The sequence below is a fragment of the Rhincodon typus genome, chromosome 1, assembly GCF_021869965.1.
Source record: "Rhincodon typus isolate 14 chromosome 1, sRhiTyp1.1, whole genome shotgun sequence".
Lineage (NCBI taxonomy): Eukaryota > Metazoa > Chordata > Chondrichthyes > Orectolobiformes > Rhincodontidae > Rhincodon > Rhincodon typus.
The window spans coordinates 79,515,050-79,537,927 of NC_063332.1; the positions used below are offsets into that span (position 1 = coordinate 79,515,050).

Genomic DNA, 22,878 nt, shown 5'->3' on the forward strand with positions numbered 1-22,878 from the left:
ACATCTTTCCTTTTCTATACTCAAAAATAACATGCGCTATTCTTAAAAGAAACAAGCATGCACATGCTGAATTTTTATAGAAGGGGTCTCAACAAAAAAAAAAAGAGCACAGTAAAATCATGTCACTTGATTCACTGATGTGCAGCTGTATCATTACAATCCATACTTTTGAAGTCTCAAATTACCCATCATTTAAAATATCTATGCCTCATTTCACAACATAACACCTAATTAATCGTGTTTTCAAACAGATAGTACATTAGCTGTTGCCTAGGAAAGGGGTTGCTTCGTGGCCAAATGTATTTTTGTGCAAGCGTAGTGAAACAGTGGTGGCTGAAATTGATAACATCAGTTATCAGAAAGGTTTTGATTGCATTACCAGGTGGTTTAACAATTCAAGCAATTACTACAGTATCAGGTAATTAAATCACAAGCTCCTTACGACCTCTCTCTGACTGACCCCAGCCATTCATCTCTACTCAAGCTCTGCTTTCAATTCTTTTTATGCAGATAATTCTGACTCTCTGCCCCTGTGCTCCATCTCCAAAAAGATTGTTAGAGGACAAATCGTATCTCTGATTCCAAGTCACAAGCATTGAACATATTTGAGATATACAGAACAAAGAATGTGAAATCTGAAAGAAAACATATGCATTATGAACAAAGATAAATACTGTAAGTGTGTAAGTAAGTACCATAAGAGAAGCAAAGAGCACAAGAGACAGAAATATAGGCAACGTACATTGCATAGAAAAAAATGAGGGCTAAGGATATAGAGGAAACAGATATAAGAACTGACAAAAGCAGTGATTGAGACACAGAAGAGATGTGGATTTACTGAACTTTGGGATCAGATGGATTGCAGTACTCACCTGTGGGCCTAATTTAGAGAAAGGGAATGTGAGCAAATGTTAGAAACTCAAGGTAAAGGTACAGAGAGAGGGAGAAAGAAAGAATTTGAATAATATACAAGTACACGATTATTTATATAGTTATTGGCGTATGTGCCAAAATTTTCTTAGCTATAATCAGTTCTGAAGGAGTGTCTCTGACCTGAACTGTTAACTCTGCTTTGTCTCCACATATGCTGCCAGACCTGCTGAGTTTTTTCAGCAATTTTTGTGTCTGATTTCCTGCATCTGCAGTTCTTTGTTTTTTTTGTTTACAATTTTGTTTTTCTTTCTAAGGAAAATTATGGGAAAATCAATATTTATCATTCATGGAGAAAAAAAAAGTTAATATTTTCAGATCGAGAACCTTTTAGGACATCAGTGGCCTCACATGTTAACCCTGCTTTTTTCTAACTCCACTGATGCTACATAGAATCCATAGAATCCCTACAGTGTGGAAGCAGGCCATATGGCCCATTGAGTACACACCACCCCTCCGAAGAGCATCCCCACCCAGACCCAAACCCCTGCCCTATCCCTGTAATCTTGCATTTCCCATGGTTAATCCACCCAGCCTGCACATCCTTGGACACTATGGGGCAATTTAGCATGGCCAATCTACCTAACCTGTATGTCTTTGGGCTGTAGAAGGAAACCCACACAGACACCGGGAAGATGTACAAACTCCACACAGACAGTCGCCTGAGGCTGGAACTGAACCCAGGTGTCTGGCGCAGTGAGGCAGCAGTGCTAACCACTGAGCCACCGTGCCGCCCCTTGATCGAAGAGTATTTCCAGTCTGTTTTTATTTCAGATTACAGCATTAGTAATAGATTCCTAATTACTTGTAATTTGTTCTTTACTTTCACGTTATGTTGGTTTTACGACGAGAGACTAAGCAGTTTAGGCCTATACCTGCTAGAGTTTAAAAAGAAGAGGAGATCTAATTGAGATATACAACTTGTTAAAGAGGACTGACAAAACATACGTAAAGTGAATGTTTCCCATTGTGGAGCAATCTAAATCTAGTTTTAGGCTAAGGGGTGACAGATTTAAAACAGAGATGAGGAGGAATTATTTCACTCAATTGTCATGAATCTGTGGAAACCGGAATAAATTTCAGGAGATAGACAGATTTTTAATTAGTAATGGGTTAAAGGCTTATAAGGAGTGGGCAGGAAAGTGGAGTTGAAGCTGAAATAAAATCAACCGAGATCATATTAAATGGCTGAGCAGGTTCAAGAGTCTGAATTGCCTACTCCAGCTCCTAGTTCTTATGCTTGGTCTTATTGCTTAATGTCTCAGCAGTTTCATGAAAACGCAATCTGGTTGTATAATTTATATTTATTTCTATTATATTTCTTCCACAGATTTTGCTACATTACTGCATTAGAGATATACCTCCAGCTCCCTATGTCCGGTTTCTAATTTCATCCCCTTAACAGGTATCTCTACAGTCAAATCTTTAAATTCTTGTATGTGACACGTGCCCAACTCTAGTTGCCCATGAATTTATTCCAGGCCATTTCAGACATAATTAAGAGTCAAACACATTGCTGTGGGTCTGAAGTCACATGTAGGCCAGACCAGGTAAAGATGCCAGAACTCTCTCCCGAAAGGACATTAGTCACAGAATCCCCACAGTGCAGATAGAGGCCATTCTGCCCATCAAGTCTGAATCACCCTCTGAAGACCATCCCACTCCCCACATCCCCCCCCCCACCCCCAGCCTATCACTGTAACCCCACATTTACTATAACTAACCCACCTCGCCTGCTCAACCCTGGAGATTATAGGGCAACTTAGCAGGGACAATCCATCCAACCTGCACATCTTGGACTATGGGAAGAAACAGGCGCACCCAGAGGAAACCCACACAGACATGGGAGAATGGTGGCTTTGAGGAATTTGCACAAAGGCTGGAATCGAACCTGAGTCTCTGGCGCTGTGAGGCAACAGTGCTAACCACTGAGCCACTATGCCGCCAGATGAGTTTGTTTTATGACAACTGATAATTGTTATGTGGTTATCATTAATTTTACTGAATTCAAATTTCACCTGCTTCAAGTTGGGATTCGAACTCATATCCTCAGAACTTTATCCTGTGTCTATGGATTGCAGTCCAGTGATACTACAACTATGCTACCATCTCCCTCTTTAACTTACTTTAACATAATTTTAAGATTTTATTGGTAGACAAATGCTGAAGTTACAAAGCTATGTTGCAAAACAATTTACACTTTTTATTCTTCTACGTACATGGAAAATAATTTATTTAAAGTCTTTCTAGTTGCAAAACAGCCTCAGCTTACTTAAGGAGTGATTAAAATTTAACACAAGTTTAATATGTTTTTTATATTTGATTCAGCAATTTCTAAAGCCATTTATTTTCTGCTACCTCAATGAATAAAATTCAATGTATAAAATTCCAGTACCCTCTGATCATCTATCTTGACATCAACCATTAAAACCTCTTTCCATTTGCATCCTCAAGTTCAAAAATTTTTCGGAGCACTTGAAAATTGTATTTTACCTGTTGTAGACAAGACATAAATTCTGATTAACTTTTTGATCCAAGATGAAACGTCTATGATCCTCCCAGATATCTTTGATGGCATTTGGGAGAAGGATGATTATAATGGGGATAAGACTGATCACTGGCTGAAAAGCATTGATGATGGGCACAAAGTTGAGCATGGCAATGAAGATAAAATATATGTTGGCCAGTCGGTGCAGCTGTTCAAAGAGATTCTTTGGTATAAAGGACCACACTGTATACTTTGTTGTCTTGATCCCATTTCCCAAATATTTTTGGTTTATGGCTTTTGTGCTTTCTCCATTCAACAAATTAGAAATCACAATTCTTTTAGGGCTCTCCTTCATCTTTCATTTCCTCATTTGCGTTCATGCAGCCTGCTTCAGAATCATTTCTTTCTGTCTAAATAACCTCAGCAACTTAAATCCTGCTGTCCCAGTCTCCATATGGTCAAACCCGTGAGTTGGAAAATTTTGTTGTTTGGTGAATGACAATCCCCAGAGTTACCAAGCTTGTCCTTCACTTGCTAACCACACACTTGCATTTGGCTCAGCTTGCTTCCTGAACTACCCATCTATAAAACACCTGGTTGTACACATGCTAATGCTTTGGAATTGTAATCACTTAATATGCTTAATACCTTAATTTCTTTGTTACTACAAACACTGCTGCAATAGAGACAGGCATACAGTACAGTGATACTTCATTTCATCAGTAAGGACATTCCAACAACTGCTCAGAGACAATTAACACAATAATTTATGGATTTAGGTTCACTGCATGAGCTAATCAGCCAAATCTTGCTGTATAAATGACAGCATGTTAACACTGCATCTCATTCTTAATGTGAAAGTTTCCCTTTAAGTTCTTTGGGGGAGGCTGCTCACAGGTAAACGTACGTCTGGCAAGTCAGTGGAAGGGGGGGGGGAGAGCGGCGGCCTGCTTTCAAAAGCAAGATAATGACAGATCAGGGCCAGCATGTTCCTGTTTGTGTGAAGGATAAGGCTGACAGGAGTAGGGAACACTGGATGCCGAGAGATATTGAGGCTCTGGTCAAGGAAAAGGAGGTGTATGCCATGTATAGACAGCTAGAATTAACTGAATCCTTTGAGGACTATTGGAAGTGTAGGAGTGTACTTAAGAGGGAAATCAAGAGGGCAAACAGGAGACATGAGATAGCTTTGGCAAATAGGGTAAAGGAGAATCCAAAGAAATTCTACAAGTATATTGAGGCTAAAACAATAACTAGGGAGAGAATAGGGCCCCTTAAAGATCAACGATGCTGACTATGCAAGGATAGGTGAGATCCTAAATGAATATTTTATATCTGTATTTACTGAGAAGAAAGATTTGGAGGCGAGGGAACTTGGGGAGATAAATAGCGATGTCTTGAAAAGAGTCCACATTACGGAACAGGAGGTGCTGGAGGTCTTAAAATGCATAAAGATAGATAAATTCCTGGGTCCTAATGAAGTGTATCTCAGGACACTGTGGGAAGTTGGGGAAGAAAATGTGGGGCCACTAGCAGACATATTTGTATCTTCAGTAGCAACGGAGGGTGGCTAATGTTCCGTCACTATTGAAGAAAGGCTGCAAGGAAAAGCCAGGTAACTACACACAGGTGAGCCTAACATCAGAGAAAAGGCAGGAACTGATTAGGAACAGTCAGCATGGCTTTGTTCATGGGAAACCATGCGTCACAAATTTGACAGATTTTTTGAAGAGATGACCACGAAGGTAGATTAAACCTTGACTCTCCAAGTAGACATAAATTTTCTCCAATAGTTTCCCTAGCATTGATGCAAAATTCATTGGACTCTAATTTCCCAGTCGATGTCTGCCACCGTTCTTGAAAAGCTGAATCACGTCAGCTGTCCTTCAGTTTTCTGCTACTTGCCCTATGGCCATAGTGTAATGAAAAGTTAGGGTCAGAACTCTTGTAATTTCTTCCCTTGTCTCCCACAGCGGCCTGGGATACAACTCATCTGGACCTGGTAATCTGTCCACTTTCAAGCCTGCCAAAACTTCGAATGCCACCACACTCCCTACGTAAGGCCGTTCAAGAACTCCACTGACCCTCTTCCCGAATTATGCATCTATATCCTCCTTCTCCAAGTGAAGACGGAAGTGAAGTACTCATTTACACCCAACCAATGTCTTTCAGCTTCATGCATAGATTACCCCTAATCCCTAAAGGACCCTACTCTTACCCTGTTTATCCTCTTCCCCTTGATATATTTATAGAATGTCTTGGGATTCTCCCTAAGTCTACCCGCCAGTATCTTTTCATGCCCTCTCTCGGCTTTCCTAATTGTTTTCTTAAACTCTTTACTGCACTTTCTGACTTCACAAGGGCCTCTGTTGATTTGCTCACTTCGTACCTGCTAAAAGCCTCTCTTTTCCATCTCATCCAATCCTGAATATTTCTATTTATCAAAAGTTCTCTGGGCCTGTTGCTCCTACATTTCACCCTAAAGGGAACATGTTGAGCCTGTACTCTTGCCAAGACAGCAGGTGGTGTGGAATTCAGCATTGACTAACTCACTTGTCCCTCCAATGCTTATGCATCAGCTATAAGGTCAGAAGTCACATGACACCTGGTTATGGTCCAGCAGGTTTATTTCAAATCGCAAGCTTTTAAAGCACTGCCCCTACGTCAGGTGAAGTGAAAGAGAAGCACTCAGCCACAGAACTTATAATCAGATAGATCAAAAGATCATACAAATTGTGAGTGGAGTGTTGACAGGCCGAATAATAGGTCTCTGCAGGTGATCAACAATGTCAGATGGTGCGAGTACAGTGTCAACAGCTGAATAGCAAGCCAACGGATGACCTATAATCTGTTTAATTGAGGCAGAGGGATAATTACAAATATTAAAAATAAGGTGATGCTGGGGACAAACCAAATGACTGGAATAACTTGACAGATATAAGAGTCGCATGTTGAGGGTCTAACCAAAGTAATAAGTAATCCAAAACTGTACAAACCACTTAAGGTAGAGAGATCATAACAAGGTATTAAAAATGATAGTGGTAAAACAGGACAGTAAGGAAGATTTTACAGATACAGAACAGTCTGGTAGGGTCACACATAGTGCAACACGAACTCATCTGTACCCATGAAGACGGCCTCAACCGTGATCTTGGGTTCATGTCACGCTACATGTGACCCCACCACACTGTTCTATATCTGTAAAATCTTCCTTACTGTCCTGTTTTGAAACTATTACCTTAATAACTTGTTATGATCTCTCTACCTTAATGAGTTTGTAAAGTTTTGGATTACTTCTAACTTTGGTTAGATCCTCAGCATGCAACTCTTACACCTATCATATTATTCCAGTCATTTGGTTTGTCTCCAGCATCACCCTACTATAAATTTTTTTGTAATTATCTCTCTGCCTCAATTATTTGGAGTATAGGTCATCCATTTGCTTGTTATTCAGCTGTCGACACTTTACTCACATGGTCTGACACTCTTGATCACCTGCAGACACCTATTATTTGGCCTGTCGACACTCTACTCATACCAATTGTATAATTTTTTGATCTCTCTGACCATAAATTCTGTACCTAAGTGCTTCTCTTTTACTTCAACTGAAAAAGGGGCGGTGCTCAGAAAGCTTGAGATTTCAAATGAACCTGTTGGACTATTACCTGCTATCGTGTGACTTCTGACCTTGTCCACTCTAGTCCAACACCAGCACCTCCACATCATGGCTACCATCTACAAGGCAGGAGTGTGATGGAATGCTTACCATTTGCTTCAATGGATACAGCTCTACCAACATTCAACAAACTCAACACCATCCATGACAAAGTAGCCCACTTGAATGGCATGTCATCCACCATCTGCAACATTCACTTCCTTCACCACCAAACCAATGACCTCTCCCACTTAGAAGAACAAGGGTAGCAGATGCAAGAGAACATCATTAAGTTCCCCTTTAGGTTGCACATCATCCAGACTTGTAACGCACTGCCACTGGGTCAAAGTCTTGGAACTTCCTTCCTCATATCACTGTGGATGTAGCTCCCAAGGATTGCAGGAGTTCAGGAAGACACTCACCAGCGTCCTCTCCAAGGCAAATGGGTTTGGTAATAAATGCTGGCATAGCCAGCAACACTGGCATCCATGAACCAATTAAAAAAACACTAGACTATCAATTCTTAAAATAACAAACTGTTCTTGTAATTTTTTACTTTTGTTTTCTGTCTCTTTTTCTCTCTTTGGTTCTCTTTCTGTACCTGATTTGACATTGAATTTACGCACGCTACCTCATCTTTCCTCACAGTAATTCCTGTTTTTTCAATCTTTAAAAGTGCTTCTCTTTTACTTCAACTTTTGGTTGTTGGTTGCATGATTTACCAAGGTCTCAGATGCCACTTATCCCCTCTGTCCTGTTATCAGCTTGCACTTTTAGAAATTGAAAGGGCAAACAATTTTAGAGCAATAAGGTCAAGTTAGAAGTCTAACTAAAAGCGCACTTTGCAAGATGTCTCACTTCAGCAAGATTTAACTTGCTGTGATGAACCAATTTAAACAGAACATGACTGTCATGTAAGGTTATCAGGCCGAGCCAGTTCAGTCGTAACGAGTCCAAAGCTTACCTGCCAAAAAGAGTATTCATTTCATTTTAAATTGGACGTGTTATAAATAATATTTGATCTAAAATTCACATGGTTATTTTTGATGGAATATGATATTATTAAGACAAACTGAAACACTTTGGGCTGTTTTATGAAACAACAATGAAACAGAATTAATAAGAGTTAGTAGTTAAGTCATAGTTAAGGATCGTATATGGGGTAACAATTACAATGTGGTAGATTTTCAAACTCAGTCTGAAAGAGAGAAACTACACTCTCAATCCAGTGTCCTCAATTTAAATAAGGACAATTCCAGATGCACAAATAAAGTGTTTCCTAAAGCAGATTTGGAAAATAGATTATGGGGAAGGACAGTGAATGAGCAGTGACAGACATTTAAACAGATATTATGTAAAGCTCAACAAAAATTTATTCTGGTCAAAAAGAATCTGATGCAAAGAATGAAACACTCAAGTCAAAAGTAGTCAAGGACAGCATCCAATTAGAAACTAACGCCAGAGGATTCGTAATTGTTTTTATAAAGAACTGGCAGCAGATAACTAAAGAACTAATTTAGAGGTATTTTGAAGTAAATTGGCAAGAAAGAGCAAGAGCTTCTATGGGTGTATAAAAAGAAAGAAAAAATAAGTGTGGGACTGATTCAACTGGGAATTAACAACAGGGGACAGGGAAATGGCGGATAAATTAAACTAATATTTTGTATTGGTCTTCCCTGCACAATGTTCAGCACCATTTGTGACTCCTCAGATACTGAAAAGCAGTCCATGTTCAAATGCAACAAAATCTGGACAATCCCAGGTTTGGACTGACAAGTGGCAAGTAATATTCACGCCACGCAAATGCCAGACAATGACCACCTCTAATGAGAGACGATTTAACTACTGCCCCTTGACATTCAACGGTATTATTATCACTGAATCTCTCACTATTAACATCCTGAAGATTAACATTGATGAAATACTCAACTGGACTAAGTATATACAGTGGCTACAACAGCAGGTCAAAGGCTAGGAATATTGTGGCGAGTAACTCACTTCCTGACTCTCAAAGTCTGTCCACCATCTACAAAGCACAAGTCAGGAGTATGACAGAATATATCCACCTGCCTGGATGGGTGTAGCTCCAACAACAATGAAGAAGTTTGACACCATCCAGAAAAAAGCAGCCTGCTTGATTGGCAAAATATCCACAAGTAACCACTCCTTCCAACATCAATGCTCAGTAGCAGCAACGTGTACGATCTACAAGACCCACTGCAGAAATTTACCAATGATCCTTAAATAGCATCTTCAAAAACCACAACCACTTCGATCTAGAAGTACAAGGGCAACAGGTACATTGGAAAACCACCACCTGCAAATTCCCTTCCAAGCTACTCACCATCTTGACTTGGAAATATATCAGCATTCCTTCACTGTTGCCGGGAATCCTGGAATTCCCAGCTAGCCCCATACTCATGTCCCACTAGTGAATAACAAAAAAGCCAGGTGCTAATGGGAGGAAAAGGACAATGTATTTGACAAACCAATGTGATTAAAGGCAGACAAGTCACCAGGACCTGATGGCTCATATCCAAGTGTTTTAAAAGAGGTAACTGTAAGAGATAATGGAGGCATTGACTGAAATATTCCCAAACTCACTGGATTCTGGGAGGGTTCCAGCAGACTGGAAGACCACTAATGTGAAACCTTTGTTCAATAAGGAGGGAGACAAAAAGCAGGAAACTATAGGCCTAGTACACCTTACATCTGTTGTTGGGACAATGCTGGAATCAATTATTAAGGAAGAAAAAGCAGGACATTAGTAAAGCTTAACACAATCAAACAGAGTCAAAATAGGCAGCATCAGAGGAGCAGGAAAGCTGACGTTTCGGGTCGGGACTCTTCTTCTGAGTCATGGGGCTAATGTATTGGCATGGCTTAAAGATTGGTTAAAGCACAGGAGATAGACTCTGGATTAATAGGTCTTTTTCAGGTTGGAAAGATATAACTAGAGGAGTGCCACAAGGATCAGTCCAAAAGGCCTTAACGTTTTCTCTCTATATTAATGACTTAGAGATGGGTACAGTGATAATACAAAATAGGTGGTAGGGCATATTGTGATGAGGGCAAAAGGAATCTGCAAGAGCATAAAGATAGGTTAAGTGAATGGACAAAAACTTAGCAGTTTTATGTAGGAAAGTGAGAGTCAAAAGGCAGACAGTCATTTAAATAGAGAAACTCCAAAACAAAAAAGCGCAGCGCAGAGGATTTGGGTGTTCTTGCGCATGAAACACAAAATGTTAGTATGTTGGTGAAGCTAGTGACTAAAAAAGCAAATGAAATTTTGGCCTTTATTGCTAGCGGGTTGGAGTTTAAAGATAGGGAAGTCTTGTTATGATTTTGTAGGGTGATGGTGAGGCTGCACATGAAATACTGTGTACAATTTTGGTTCCCATATTGAAGAAATGATGTACTGACACTGGATGCAGTTTGAAAGAAATTCACAAGGCTGATTCTTGGGATGAAGGGGTTGACATATTGAGAGTGGCTAAATAGGTTCTGAGGAAGGGTCATTTGACCTGCAATGTTAACTCTGATTTCTCTCCTCAGATGCTATCAAACCTGTTGAGCCTTTACCGCAATTTCTATTTTTGTTTAGGTATAAATAGGTCTTCCATTAGAATTTAGAGGAATGAAGGGTGATCTCATTCAAAATACAAGATTCTGAGGGGACTTGACATGGTAGAATAGGAATTTTATTTAGGGCTACATTTACAGAACAAGGGGACACTCATAGAATCATAGAATCCCCACAGTGTGGAAACAGGCCCTTCGGCCCAACAAGTTCACACCAAGCCTCAGAGCATCCCATCCAGACCCATCACCCCATAACACACCTAATCTACACATCCCTATGGGCAATTTAGCATGGCCAATCCACCTAACCTGCACATCTTTGGTCTGTGGGAGGAAACCCACGCAGACATGGGGAGAATGTGCAAATTCTACACAGACAGTCGCCCGAGGCTGGAATTGAACCCAGGTCCCTGGTGCTGTGAGGCAGCAGTGTTAACCACTGAGCCACCATGCCGCCCCAATTGAAGAAAATTCCTTCTTTCTGCAGGCAGGTATCATACTTCGACACCGCCTCCTTGCCCAAAGACTTTCTATCACTTTGGGCTGAATTGTATCTTCCAAAAATGGTTGGGTTGGATTCAAATTAGAAATTAAAATGCAAAATATACATAATACATCTGTGACTGATGCAAAATAAATTAGTCTCATTGACAGAATCTGATAAGAACTACATATCAAGTTAGTACCAGTGTAATGGGCATTTAAAATGGAGATACAAAGGAATTTCTTCTCCAAGAGGGTAATGAATGAGTAGCCCAGAGAGTTATGGAGGCTAGATCACTGAAAGTATTTAAAGAGGATATAGATGGACTCTTTGAAATATCAGTGAGTTCACATCTATGATGAGCTTGCACGGAAGTGGAATTAAGGCCCAAGGCAGAGCAGCCATGATCTTCTTGAATGGTAAGGCAGGCTCGAGACACTGAATAGCCTACTCCTGCTCCTATTTCTTATGTTCTAAGAAAACAATGAGTGAAATGAGTGCGCCTAAGGATTGGAGTTCAGTTAAATCCTCTTCATCGTGAAACAGTCCCTGAATGGAACAGATGGTTTCATGGTCACCGATGCTGAGATTTTCAATTCCAGGTTTAAGAAACGAATTTAAGTTTCACCAACTGCCTTGGTAGAATATGAACCTATGTCGCCAGAGTATTAGCCTGGGTCTGTGGACTTTTATTCCAGTGAAATGATCACTATGCTATCATCTTCCTTTAATTGAGGAAACATTAGAACAGAATTAAATGCTATGATTATGCAGTCTTAACTATTTTTGAATGACTAAAGTAACAAGGGTGGAAATGCCCATTACACTGGTACTAACTTGGTATGTAGTTCTTATCAGATTCTATGATGATACTAATTTATTTTGCATCAGTCACAGATGTATTATGTATATTTTGCATTTTAATTTCTAATTTGAATCCAACCCAACCATTTTTGGAAGATCCAATTCAGCCCAAAGTGATAGAAAGTCTTTGGGCAAGGAGGCGGTGTTGAAGCATGATACCTGCCTGCAGAAAGAAGGAATTTTCTTCAATTGAGAGCTATTTACTGTCTTTCACAGACACTGCTGGATTGACGTTTTAAACAACTGGTTAGGACCCTACAAGATTCCATTAAAAATACACATCGTTTACTGACAATTATTTCCAAGAAATCCCATTACTACCATTGTAAACAACACAGTATTTGTCCAGCCAAGATTAATATTTATTAAACATAATTTCCAATGCCACTTGATCTCGGTATGCATTATTCTTAAATAATAAAAATAAGCCACAAAGTTTAGCACCAGCTCATTCTTAATCAATATAAGAAAATTGTCAGGTTTAATATATAAAGCATCTCAATATTTTAACATTAGCAAAAAGAAACAAGCAAAAATTTCAATTTTGACATGAAGTGAATGAAGAACCTTCCAAGGAAAAATAATCTGAAATGTACTTATGAGTAATAATGCAGTGCAAAACCATTTGTGTCCTGTCCATGCTATCTAGTAGGTGGTAATGGTAGACTTCCGTTAAACTTACATAGACTGGGATAGACATTGCTGTGGTTATTTAAGTAAAAGTAACAGAGTTATTAGCTGAAAATAGATACAAAAAGACTAAAAGTAGGTCAGGATAAAAGATACTTATAAAGATAGTGGAAAGATCAGTCTTTAAAAATCATTGCAGGTCTGTTACTTCTTGGTATTTCTCTTTCTGAATTGAAGGGATTGAAACTTGAAGTTAGATTTAGCAAATGTATTGTATATCTGTATTTCTATTAAGCTCACTAGAAACACAACCAGGTATCCATAAGCAAATCTCCGAGGAGAGATGAAATAAAACCTTCATTCCTCTCTCTTTCAGTCAGTAATCAGTGTGTTTTTTTTTAAGAACAGGTACGTATTTTTAAACCTCTGTTAGAGTACAAGCCATATAAAAGTTACCAACAGCAGCTTTTTGTGTGGGAAAACTAGGTGAATTATTTGTTCATGCACTCACTCCCAAAAATCCAAATGCAACATCACACACTATTCATTTAAGAAAGATACAATGAAAGACACTGTACAAATATTAAACCAATAGGACAGTTAACAGTTCATGAATCTTGAGAGTCCAGTGAAAGAGGAAACCTTTTCCCCACTCTGGAATTGTAGTGCAGATAGGCTCAGATGGCTGGGATCAGATCCAAAGTAACATTTTTTTAAAATTCATTGTATTTGGATGTTGCTGGCTAGGCCAGCACTGACTGCCAATCCCTCACTGCAGTTACGAGTCAAAAACATTACTGTGGGCCTGGAAGCCAGCTAAAGAAAGGACAACAGTTTCCTTCTCCAAACAACATTAGTGAATCGGCAGGGTTTTTCTGACAACTGACAATGGTTTCACAATCACCATTGGACTGTTAATTCCAGATTTTTATTGCATTCAAATTCTACCATCTTCCATGACAGGATTTGATCTTCTACCTTTCTTTCTAATGTGCTCCATTATTCACTTCAGGAATTTTAAAAGACCTTATTTAGATGCTTGTAAACAAAAAAAACTTCGGACAATCCAATACCACTTTCAGAACTCAAAAGTGAAACCAATACTATTTATTTCCCTTTAAACAGATTATAGAATTATAAATCAAACATACAGCTTTATATGGTTCTGTCCACTTTAAAAATCAAGTTTCCAAATAATAATTAAACATCATGAACCTTATCACATTTTTTTGAAGGTCCAGAATGATCTTAAGAAACCACAAAGCTTTGAAGTAGAAATAGACTTGCACTATAACAGTAAGTTCACATATTTGAAGGGGGGAGTAATCCTGTGTAAATGATTGGCAGAGGCATAAGTACAGCATAGAAGACTTTGTTTAAAATTACTGGTTAGTAAGCACCTGATAAACAAATTCTGTGGCCTTAAAAAAGAACACACCTAAACATTACTTGAACAAATATTGACACTTTTCCTAAGCTGTTGCGAGCTACAAAACGTCTGTTAATTTGAAGAAAGGGGAATGTGCAGACTTACTTGTCATATACTTTAGTTGTTCGGTTGTTTATTTGCTTGTCAAATTTGTAGCGACGGTAATCTTCAATTCCATCTTTAATTCCAGTAATTGCAAGAACCACTACTAATGGCAGCATGGTTATCTCCTTTTGAAATGCTTCCACTAATGGGACCCAGTTGAGAACAACAATGAACAGGAAGTAAAGATTTGCAACCCTGAAGAACATAGAAAATGAAAATGAAGTTACTAAATTAAAAGAGACAAGAAAACAATTCTCTCTCCTAAATAATTTACTTTACTTAAGCAATCAGTGGTGATCAAAATGGCATTAGAGAGTTAGGAGGTTATTTTATTGCAGCTGTTGGGAGAATGAAATGTTTTGCCTGGTGAATAGATATGCCAGACTTCAATATTTAAAAAAAAAATACTTTGGCCAATAAAACTATTAAAAGGTATCATGCTGCTGTGGGTTAACCAAAACTTGTGAAAATAAATGTATCTAATACCAGACATAGTCACGATGCAAATATAGCAGATCAGAAGTTAAAGAACCAAAATGTTTGTGGCATATCATTTACTATTAAAATATTAATCAATGTGTGTGAAACATCTGCATTGTGCTCAATGCTATACATTGGTGCCAAAATATCAGCTTCCCTGACAAGAGATCCCTGGTGGCAAATTCAGACAGTGAGATTTAAAAAATACCAGACATGCCCCAGGAACACAGTACAGATGCGATCAAATACAAATCATAATGTTCTAACTAGACAGGTAGACGAAAGGAGGAGAATGAAGGAAAGTAGTTTTCTGGAGGGATTAGGAATTTTTTTCCTGCTACATTTCCAAACTGATTTTAATTTTCAAGTGATGCAGCAATACAGTAAATGCCATTTGATGTTTGCCTTATGACCCATTGGCTTTGGTCTAGAAAGTAATGCTACAGTTCCTGGGAGTCCAAAATAAAAACTGGAAATGTTAGAAATATTCAGCACATCAGGCAGCAACTGTGAAGAGAACAACAAAGTAATCGTTTCAGGTGTAGGGGGCAAATTTTTCTTTTTCAAATGCACTTTTCTTTTAAAAGTACCTGCAAATAACATTCCTTATATTGTAAAATTTATTTATTAGATTGTTAAACTGTACTGTAATAATACAAGGATTTAAAAGCACTCGGTCAGTAAGGGTGCACAGTCAGTGTGAAGGAGGCCTTGCCATCAGTGAGGAAGAATTCAAGTGAATATATTTGGGAGTTTACTGCATGGAGGAAAGAGGTGCTTTAAGTAAAGTTTATTGCAAGAAGTAAAATCAGCTGAGTAGATGTGCATGTAGGGGAATTGGCCACACTAAGCTGCCCATAGTGTTCAGGCATGTGTAAGTTAAGTGCATTAGCCATGGGAAATGCAGGTTACAGGGATAAGGTAGGGGGTTGGGTCTGGGTGGGATGCTCTTCAGAAGGTCAGCGTGGACTTGTTGGGCCAAATGGCCTCTTTTACACTGTAGGGATTCTGTGGAGAGTTCAGTGACGGGCAGGGAAGATATGGTTTTTGTCTTCTACTTTTTCTCAGCCTCCAACACCTGATTTCCAGTTTTCTACAGCAGAAGCAGCAGTTAAATCAAAAATTAGTACTATTAAAAACTGTGGGTTTTTATAACCATTGTACTGTTTTATAAGCATTGTAAAGTTGATTGGCAGAACTAAATGTATTGGGAAGTGGTGGTTGTTTTAATTATAAATCAAGTAGCAATTATTAATTAATTAACATACATTAGAGATGGCAGGGCAGGTGATGTGCGGTGGGAACTTCTGGCCGCTAATGAGATCAAGGCCACCACACCCGCTTTTGGTATTCTCAGCTGCAGAACTTTCAGCTCAGAACTGAGTGGGAGGCAGAGCTGCAGATATCGCAACAAGTCAGACATGAAAATTACTTAGACACCTCATTCTTCAAGCCAGTCCTTAGGAAAGGGCCTTCTGATTTCATCAATGCCTAAGCCTTTTCTTGTACCCTAGGTATTTACCTTTCATCCATATGCTCCACACTGACTGACATTGGCACCTGTCAAGCAACTTGAATTTAAAATTCTTACCCTTGCTTTTACATTCTTCCATGCCCTGACTCTCCCATCTTTCTGTATATTCCTACAGACCATCAATCTTCTGAAATTTGCATTCTTCTAATTCTGGCCTCTTGAATGTTTTGGTTTCAAGTGTTCTACCATTGGTGGCCATGCTCTTAGTTGTTTAGGACCCAAAGCTCTGATGTTCCCTCCCTATAATTCTCAACTATGTTACCTCACTTTTCTCCTTTAAGACATTCTTCCTTAAATTCTGCCTCTTTGACGAAGCTTTTAGCCATCCAATTTAATCTCTCAAAAATGGTTTGATGTCATATTTTGATTTTTAAGGCTGCAGGAAACGTTATTACATCAAAAATTCTCTTCAGGTTAACGATGGGGTTTAAGACAACCCTGGTTGTGCATCAGATCCTGAAAACCATCACCTGCTTTGAAATTCACAAAGATCAATTCAAGATATCCTATCATGACTACCATAATCTCCAAAATTCCACGTATCTTCTGGCTCAAAACCTTCTCGTTAGCAGTCCAGGAGACCGACAGAACACTGACTGGTCTTACAACTCTAAAGGATTCAACTTGGTAGTTGCAAGATCCAGCTAACGAAAAACAAGAGTCCAGTGGGATCAGCAGTCTAGCACAATTGTTGCTAATAGCTCCAAGGTGGAACATTCCCCATCCCTCTGCCAAAATATAGTGTTACCCAAAACAAGTATGTGCCTGGAACAATGTAAAACAAGTACAGATCAGATAGAGCAATATTCAGCCTCCAGAATTTGTTGAGATTCTGTTTGCACTCCTGTACACAAAAGTACTATGAGAAACAATAATCATAACTGAGGTGTCCTCCTACATATCTTTGGTAACTTAAGATTGTTAAATGATCTTCCAATTAACAGACAGTACCTGTGAAACTGTTCAAACAAATTCCTTGGAATAAAGTTCAGCAAGGTATATTTGGTTGTTTGAATCCTATTGGTCATGTAATTCTTGAAAACCTTTTCATATTCTTCAGTAAATCCACCAAGGCAAGGAATTACTAATCGATGTTTGCATCCAGTTTTGTGTGGTTGGGAAGTTTTGAACCATCCTGGGAATGATGATAGAGTGTACCCATTATTGCTTCCATCTGTGGACAGCAATCTCTGCCATCTGTACCGTGCCCATTGGATGGGGTGTGCCATCTTTGTAAATCCTAGCCAGCAGATATACTTGGGTGTTCTGGATCGACTAGCATTCAACTAGAAAAAGCACAATGAACAACAATAAAATCTATATCAAAGCTTTATCACCGAAGTCAGAAATTTTATAATAGTTGAAATTATATGAAGTTACTGAAATGAGCTTTCTTGCCTGTAAAATAAATAATTTTTCAACTGTTCTTTTGTATTTTAATAATTAAGCTTGTTTTAATTTTTAGAAGCTTCTTAATGATTGAAACTGATATGAAAAAAAACTATCACTGATGGCACAGGATATTACCATATTATATCCCATACTTACATTATGCAACATACTGTATATTCCTTCTTTTAAAAAAATGTTTCATTGTGTTACATTGCTGAACTGAATTACTAAGGGCATGGCACCCCCTAGTGGGAATGAGTGCATTTACAAATTATTTCAACATCCTACCACAGCAAACACAAATTTCTAACAATTCATCATTTCTAAACGTGAACAGTAGAGAAACACACCAGGGTCTCTCAACCTAAGGAAGGTTTGAGAAGAGACAGTTCACCATCACCATATCTTTTGATTTTTTTTTTCCCTTTACTTTGTAGTTATCCAGCTCCCTTTAAAATGGATTTATGTTAATTTCCTCAACAATTCTTTCCAGGTAAATATACACTCTGGATAAATTAGTTTATCCTTAATTTACTATTGGACTTACTTGTGTCTATTCAATAATTATTGCCCCCTTTTTGTAAACCTATTTTCTAATCAACCTGCTCAAAGATGTCATGACACACTTCTGGAACAGGTGGGACTTGAACCTGGGCCTCCTGGCTCTAGGTAGGAATACCAGCATTGCACCACAAGAGCTCGAAAATCAACCTGTTCAGATGTGTTATGAGACAGCCCACGACATGGATTTGAATCCAGGTAGTCAGGCACAGAGATAGAGGGATTACCAGTTTTGCCGTTTAATTTGGAAAACAGGAAAAAATAATTTATTGGCATTTTAAACAAATATACAATTTACAGGTAAGGCAGAAATATAAACAGAAGATAACAAAAGAAGACTGCATATTAATCCTCTGTCATCTGGAGATACAGAAGTGATGCAACATCAGCAGAGTTTAGTTTAGACATTCCAGTGTTCCTTGTTACTTCCTGCCTGACTTTGCAGTGCTTTCAGAACGGACTGGTCCTTTGCTTGCAGCTTTTGCTTTCATCTCCTTCAAGTTTTTTTCTGCCTGATCTCCTTCTTCTGTTTGAAAGCAAAATTATTCTCATCCATTTCCTTGTTTGATTTTTAAGGCTGTTTCAATGGTTTCTTTTTGCTTCCTTCCTGGTCCGGCATCTTGTCCCCTCTCTCTACACTGCTGCCACCCAGTGCAGCAGGACCCCTGAAATAGGTGCTCCTTGCACCTGCTTGTCCAGCCCACCCCATCAAGTGGGAACATCTGGTCTATGATTCCCCATTACATAATTAATAATCTTCTTAATATTGCCCCAAATGTGTCAATCAACATGTTTGCTGTCCAACACATGATTTAAATGTGATCCTTACTATTTTAAACCTATTCTCCACGAGGTAATAGGCGAGGAGCTACAATTGGCTTTGGCTCTTCTCAGTTTAGTGGGCGCAGATAGGAATAATGTTTTCTGTCACTGATTATTATCTGGTGACCCAGATGAGCTCAGGTGCGATGTACCAGGCATTAAAAGGAAGCCGACACTCTTTCAGCATGACCAATCAACCATGGGCATTTGGAAGGAGAAGGGAGGGGGTAGCAGGTAAAGAGGTGCTTAATGATATACTGTACTTCGATTTCCATAAGGCCTTAGACAAGATTCCAAATAAATAGCTACTTCATAAACTCAGAGGTCATGATGTCGAAGGGAGCATACTTGGAGGATTGTTTTCTGGCATCCAAAAAATCAGAGACAATCAATAAATCGGTCTTTTTCAGATTTGTAGGATATAATGAGTTAGGTCCCATAGAACACTTTATAATTCATGTCAATGACTCAGATGAAAGGATTGAAGGCATCGTGGTAAAATTTATAGATACAAAGAAAGGTCAGAAAGTATAGTGTGAAGCCAACCTAACAAGGATACAGGTTGATATTTGTAGGTTAAGTGAGTGGCAAAAGTCTGGCAGATAATGTGAGAACATCTGAAGTTGTTCACTTCAGCAGGAAGTATGAAAAAGTAGAGTATTATTTAAAAGAACAACTTCAGGATTTCAAGGTGTAGAACGACCTGGGTATTCTCGTGCATCAGTCACAAAAAGCACACAGTTACAGCAATTTATTAAGGAGGTAAATGGAATGGTATTCCTTATTACAAGAGAGTCAAACATAAAAGGATATGCTTCAGTTATATAGGGCTTTGGTGAGACCATATCTCAAATACTCTCTGCAGTTTGATCTTCAACAAAGGATATAAATGCATTGGAGATAGTGGAAGCGGCTTGCATGGTAGATATGCAGAATGAGTGGGTTGTCTTTTCAGAAAAGATCATGCAGGTTAGGCTTCTTTTCACTAGAGTTCAGAAGAGCAAAGAACAATTTTATTGAAGTTTAAGATCTTGAATAGCCTTGACCAGCTGGATGCTTCCTCTTTTGAATGATTCCAGAACTATTTTAAAATTGAGCTCGGTTCTTTCACACAGGGATGAGGTAAATTCTTTTTTCTTAATGGATTGTGCAACTTTGGAACTCTGCCTCAGAAGGCAGTGGAGGTAGGGTCGTTGAATATTTTTAAGATAGAGGTAGACTAATACCCTTTTCTTACCTAAGTCATGATCTTACTGATTGGCAGAACAGGCTGGGTGGACCGAATGGCCTAGCTATGTTCCTAAGTTGTGTGTTCATATGCAAGTAACAGATGTCTGTTGAAATGTCATTCAATAAGAAGCCTACATCTTGAAAATAAAAAATAGACAAAAAACAAACTGATTAGTGGGTGCTCAAGAGTGCTGTTGTCAACAATACACTGTCAAATCATAATACTAAAACTAACTCCTATACCGTCAAAGGGAACATACAGATTCCCAGACATTTCAGAGTAGCAATTATGTCAAACAAATTACCTCCTTGATTCATATACATTCATAGAAAATCCCAAAAGCTCAGTGACTCATGAACAGGGCTACCACAGGCCCAATAGTACACCTACTTCCAAATATTAAAATACCACCCAGGTAGAGTTACAACATCTAAAAAACATTTGGATAGGTACACAAAATAGGAAAGGTTTAGGGGTGTATGGGCCAAACGGAAGCGAGTGGGATTGGTTTGTTTGGGAAACTTGGCCGGCATGAACGATTTGGACTGAAGCGTCTATTTCTGTGCTGTATGACTCTATGACTCCATGACCACCATCTAAGATGATTCTTAGGATGAAGAGATTGTCTTATGAGGAAAGGTGGAATTCATTGAGACCATACTAATTAGAGTTTAGAAAAATGAAAAGTAATTTTATTGAGACATGGAAGATTCTAATCGGATTCTCTCCCTAGCGGGGGAATCCATAACTAAGGGGCATAGTTTAAAAAAGACTGGTCTTCCATTAAGGCATGCAGGAAATGGCATGAGTTTGCCTCAAACAGGATGCTTTACCTCATTTGGCAATGTGAATGATAACTCGTAAGAAACTAGGTGTGGATATCATAATATTGAAGAAATAAAGAAACGTTAATTACGAATGACTTATAGCAAATATTGAGCATTCCCCAGGCACATAAGATGTTTGGGCTAACATTAACCTATTCTTTTACAACAGAGGAATTTTTAATCAAAATTTCCATCAAGTCATACATCATCCTGACTTGGAGTTATAGCACTATTCCTTTGTTGCTGTTAGATCAAAAATCTGTAACTTCCTTTCCAATGTCATTGTGGGTGTAGCTATACTACATGGACTTGAGTGGTTCAAGGTGGAAACTCACTATCACCTTCACGAGGGCAGTTAGGGATGGACAACAAATTCTGACTCAGTCAATGATGCAGATCCTGTAAAAGAATTTTAAAAAAGGAAGAAGAAAACTTTCAGAATTATTCATACATGACAGACCACATATTTTTCATTTTTTCGGAACTATAAACTGAAATGGAATTTGGACTGCTAGAACTGAAAAACCAGGAGAGTTTTGCAAATTGAAAAGCAAGTGTTTCATAGTGTTGAGCTGTGCAATGTTGGTTTTTGGAAACTGTAAAAGGCAGAATTTCAGACTGGATGGCACCAAGAATCTTTTGAGTAAGGAAATTCTGCCTGACAACAGGTTGTTGGTTTTGGTTGAGTTGCAGAGTCCTTTAGGACAACTTCTACATTCAGAAAGCCTCAACCTTACTCTTTATATGTGGAATAATGTCAAAAAAAAACCACAAAAACCTTTCAAGAAAAAATTCATACAAGTAAATACCAACGTTCACTTGATCAACCATTAAACAAGGGACAATTGTTTAATCATTGCAAAACTCAAAAGGATTGTGAGGAGAACAACTTTCCATCTTATGGTCTGGACTTCTGACATTCAGAATTTTTATTTACCATGTACATTACAAACTTGAAGATAAATATTTTTGAACAGAGTCCAAGTCCACATTTACAAGAATTAGCTTTAGTGTCACATGTACTTACATGAGTACAGTGAAAAGTTTACAAGATAAGGTAACTAGGTACATATTCTTAAGTACAAATTCTTAGGGGGAAAGAAAGAGAAAAATAAAGAAATAAAAAGTTCAGCAATAAATTAGAAAGCTACAGAACTAAGAGTTCCGAATAACATTCCTTCCAACACAGACCACTTTGGGCTTTACCTCGAGGCCGGGAGTCCAAGTCCACATTGAGGGCGGGACTTTGAGGCCATTCTGAGGCTGGGCGTCCAGACTGGCTTTCACCCCGGACATCGTCAATGCTGCCTGAGGACGGTTGGACAGAACGCACGAGCTCTGGCTGCAGAGTCCTACTCCATCACCATTTCGGCGACTTCTTGTGTGGGTTTTATTTCAATTAACCACACTCCATTAAATTCATACCCACACTAGCTCCCAACATTTATACAACCAGTTGACACCCAATTAGCTCTTAATTAATATATCTGTCACCTACTTCATCATTTGATGAGGTTTCATGAATCCTTCAGACCATATTCAACGACAGCATTGTGCGTATTCTTACCTACTCCATATATGTGTTAAAACATTTGCCTTTTGTCTGCCTTAATAATGGTTAAGTGGGTGTATGTTTGGGGTTTCAGGTGCATTGTTTAATTTTCATTAATTAGACTGTAAGATGTAGGAGCAGAAATAGGCCATTCAGCATGATCGTGGCTGATTATCAAACTCAACAGCCTGTTCATGCTTTCCCATATCCTTTGATCCCTTTAGCCCCAAGTGCTACACCCAAATTCTTCTTTAAATCATACAATGTTTTAGCCTTGACCACTTTCTATAGTAACAAATTCCACAGGCTCAC

At 38.7% G+C, this 22,878-nt stretch overlaps 2 protein-coding genes across 2 annotated transcripts in view; both read right to left on the reverse strand.

The window, feature by feature from the left end:
- Positions 1-22,878, reverse strand: part of LOC109929396 (phospholipid-transporting ATPase VD) — a 144,420-nt gene that overhangs the window by 111,605 nt on the left and 9,937 nt on the right. The window contains exons 2-3 of the mRNA XM_048600041.1: positions 17,133-17,467; positions 14,168-14,362 (exon numbers count right to left, since the gene is read on the reverse strand). Coding sequence (XP_048455998.1) covers positions 14,168-14,362; positions 17,133-17,410 — 473 coding nt within the window. The 5' untranslated portion in view covers positions 17,411-17,467. The remainder of the gene's footprint in view (positions 1-14,167; positions 14,363-17,132; positions 17,468-22,878) is intronic.
- LOC109916135 (nuclear transcription factor, X-box binding-like 1) overlaps positions 22,170-22,878 on the reverse strand; it is an 83,826-nt gene continuing 83,117 nt past the window's right edge. The window contains exon 11 of the mRNA XM_048600142.1: positions 22,170-22,322. Within this exon, the coding sequence (XP_048456099.1) occupies positions 22,170-22,322 (153 nt within the window). The remainder of the gene's footprint in view (positions 22,323-22,878) is intronic.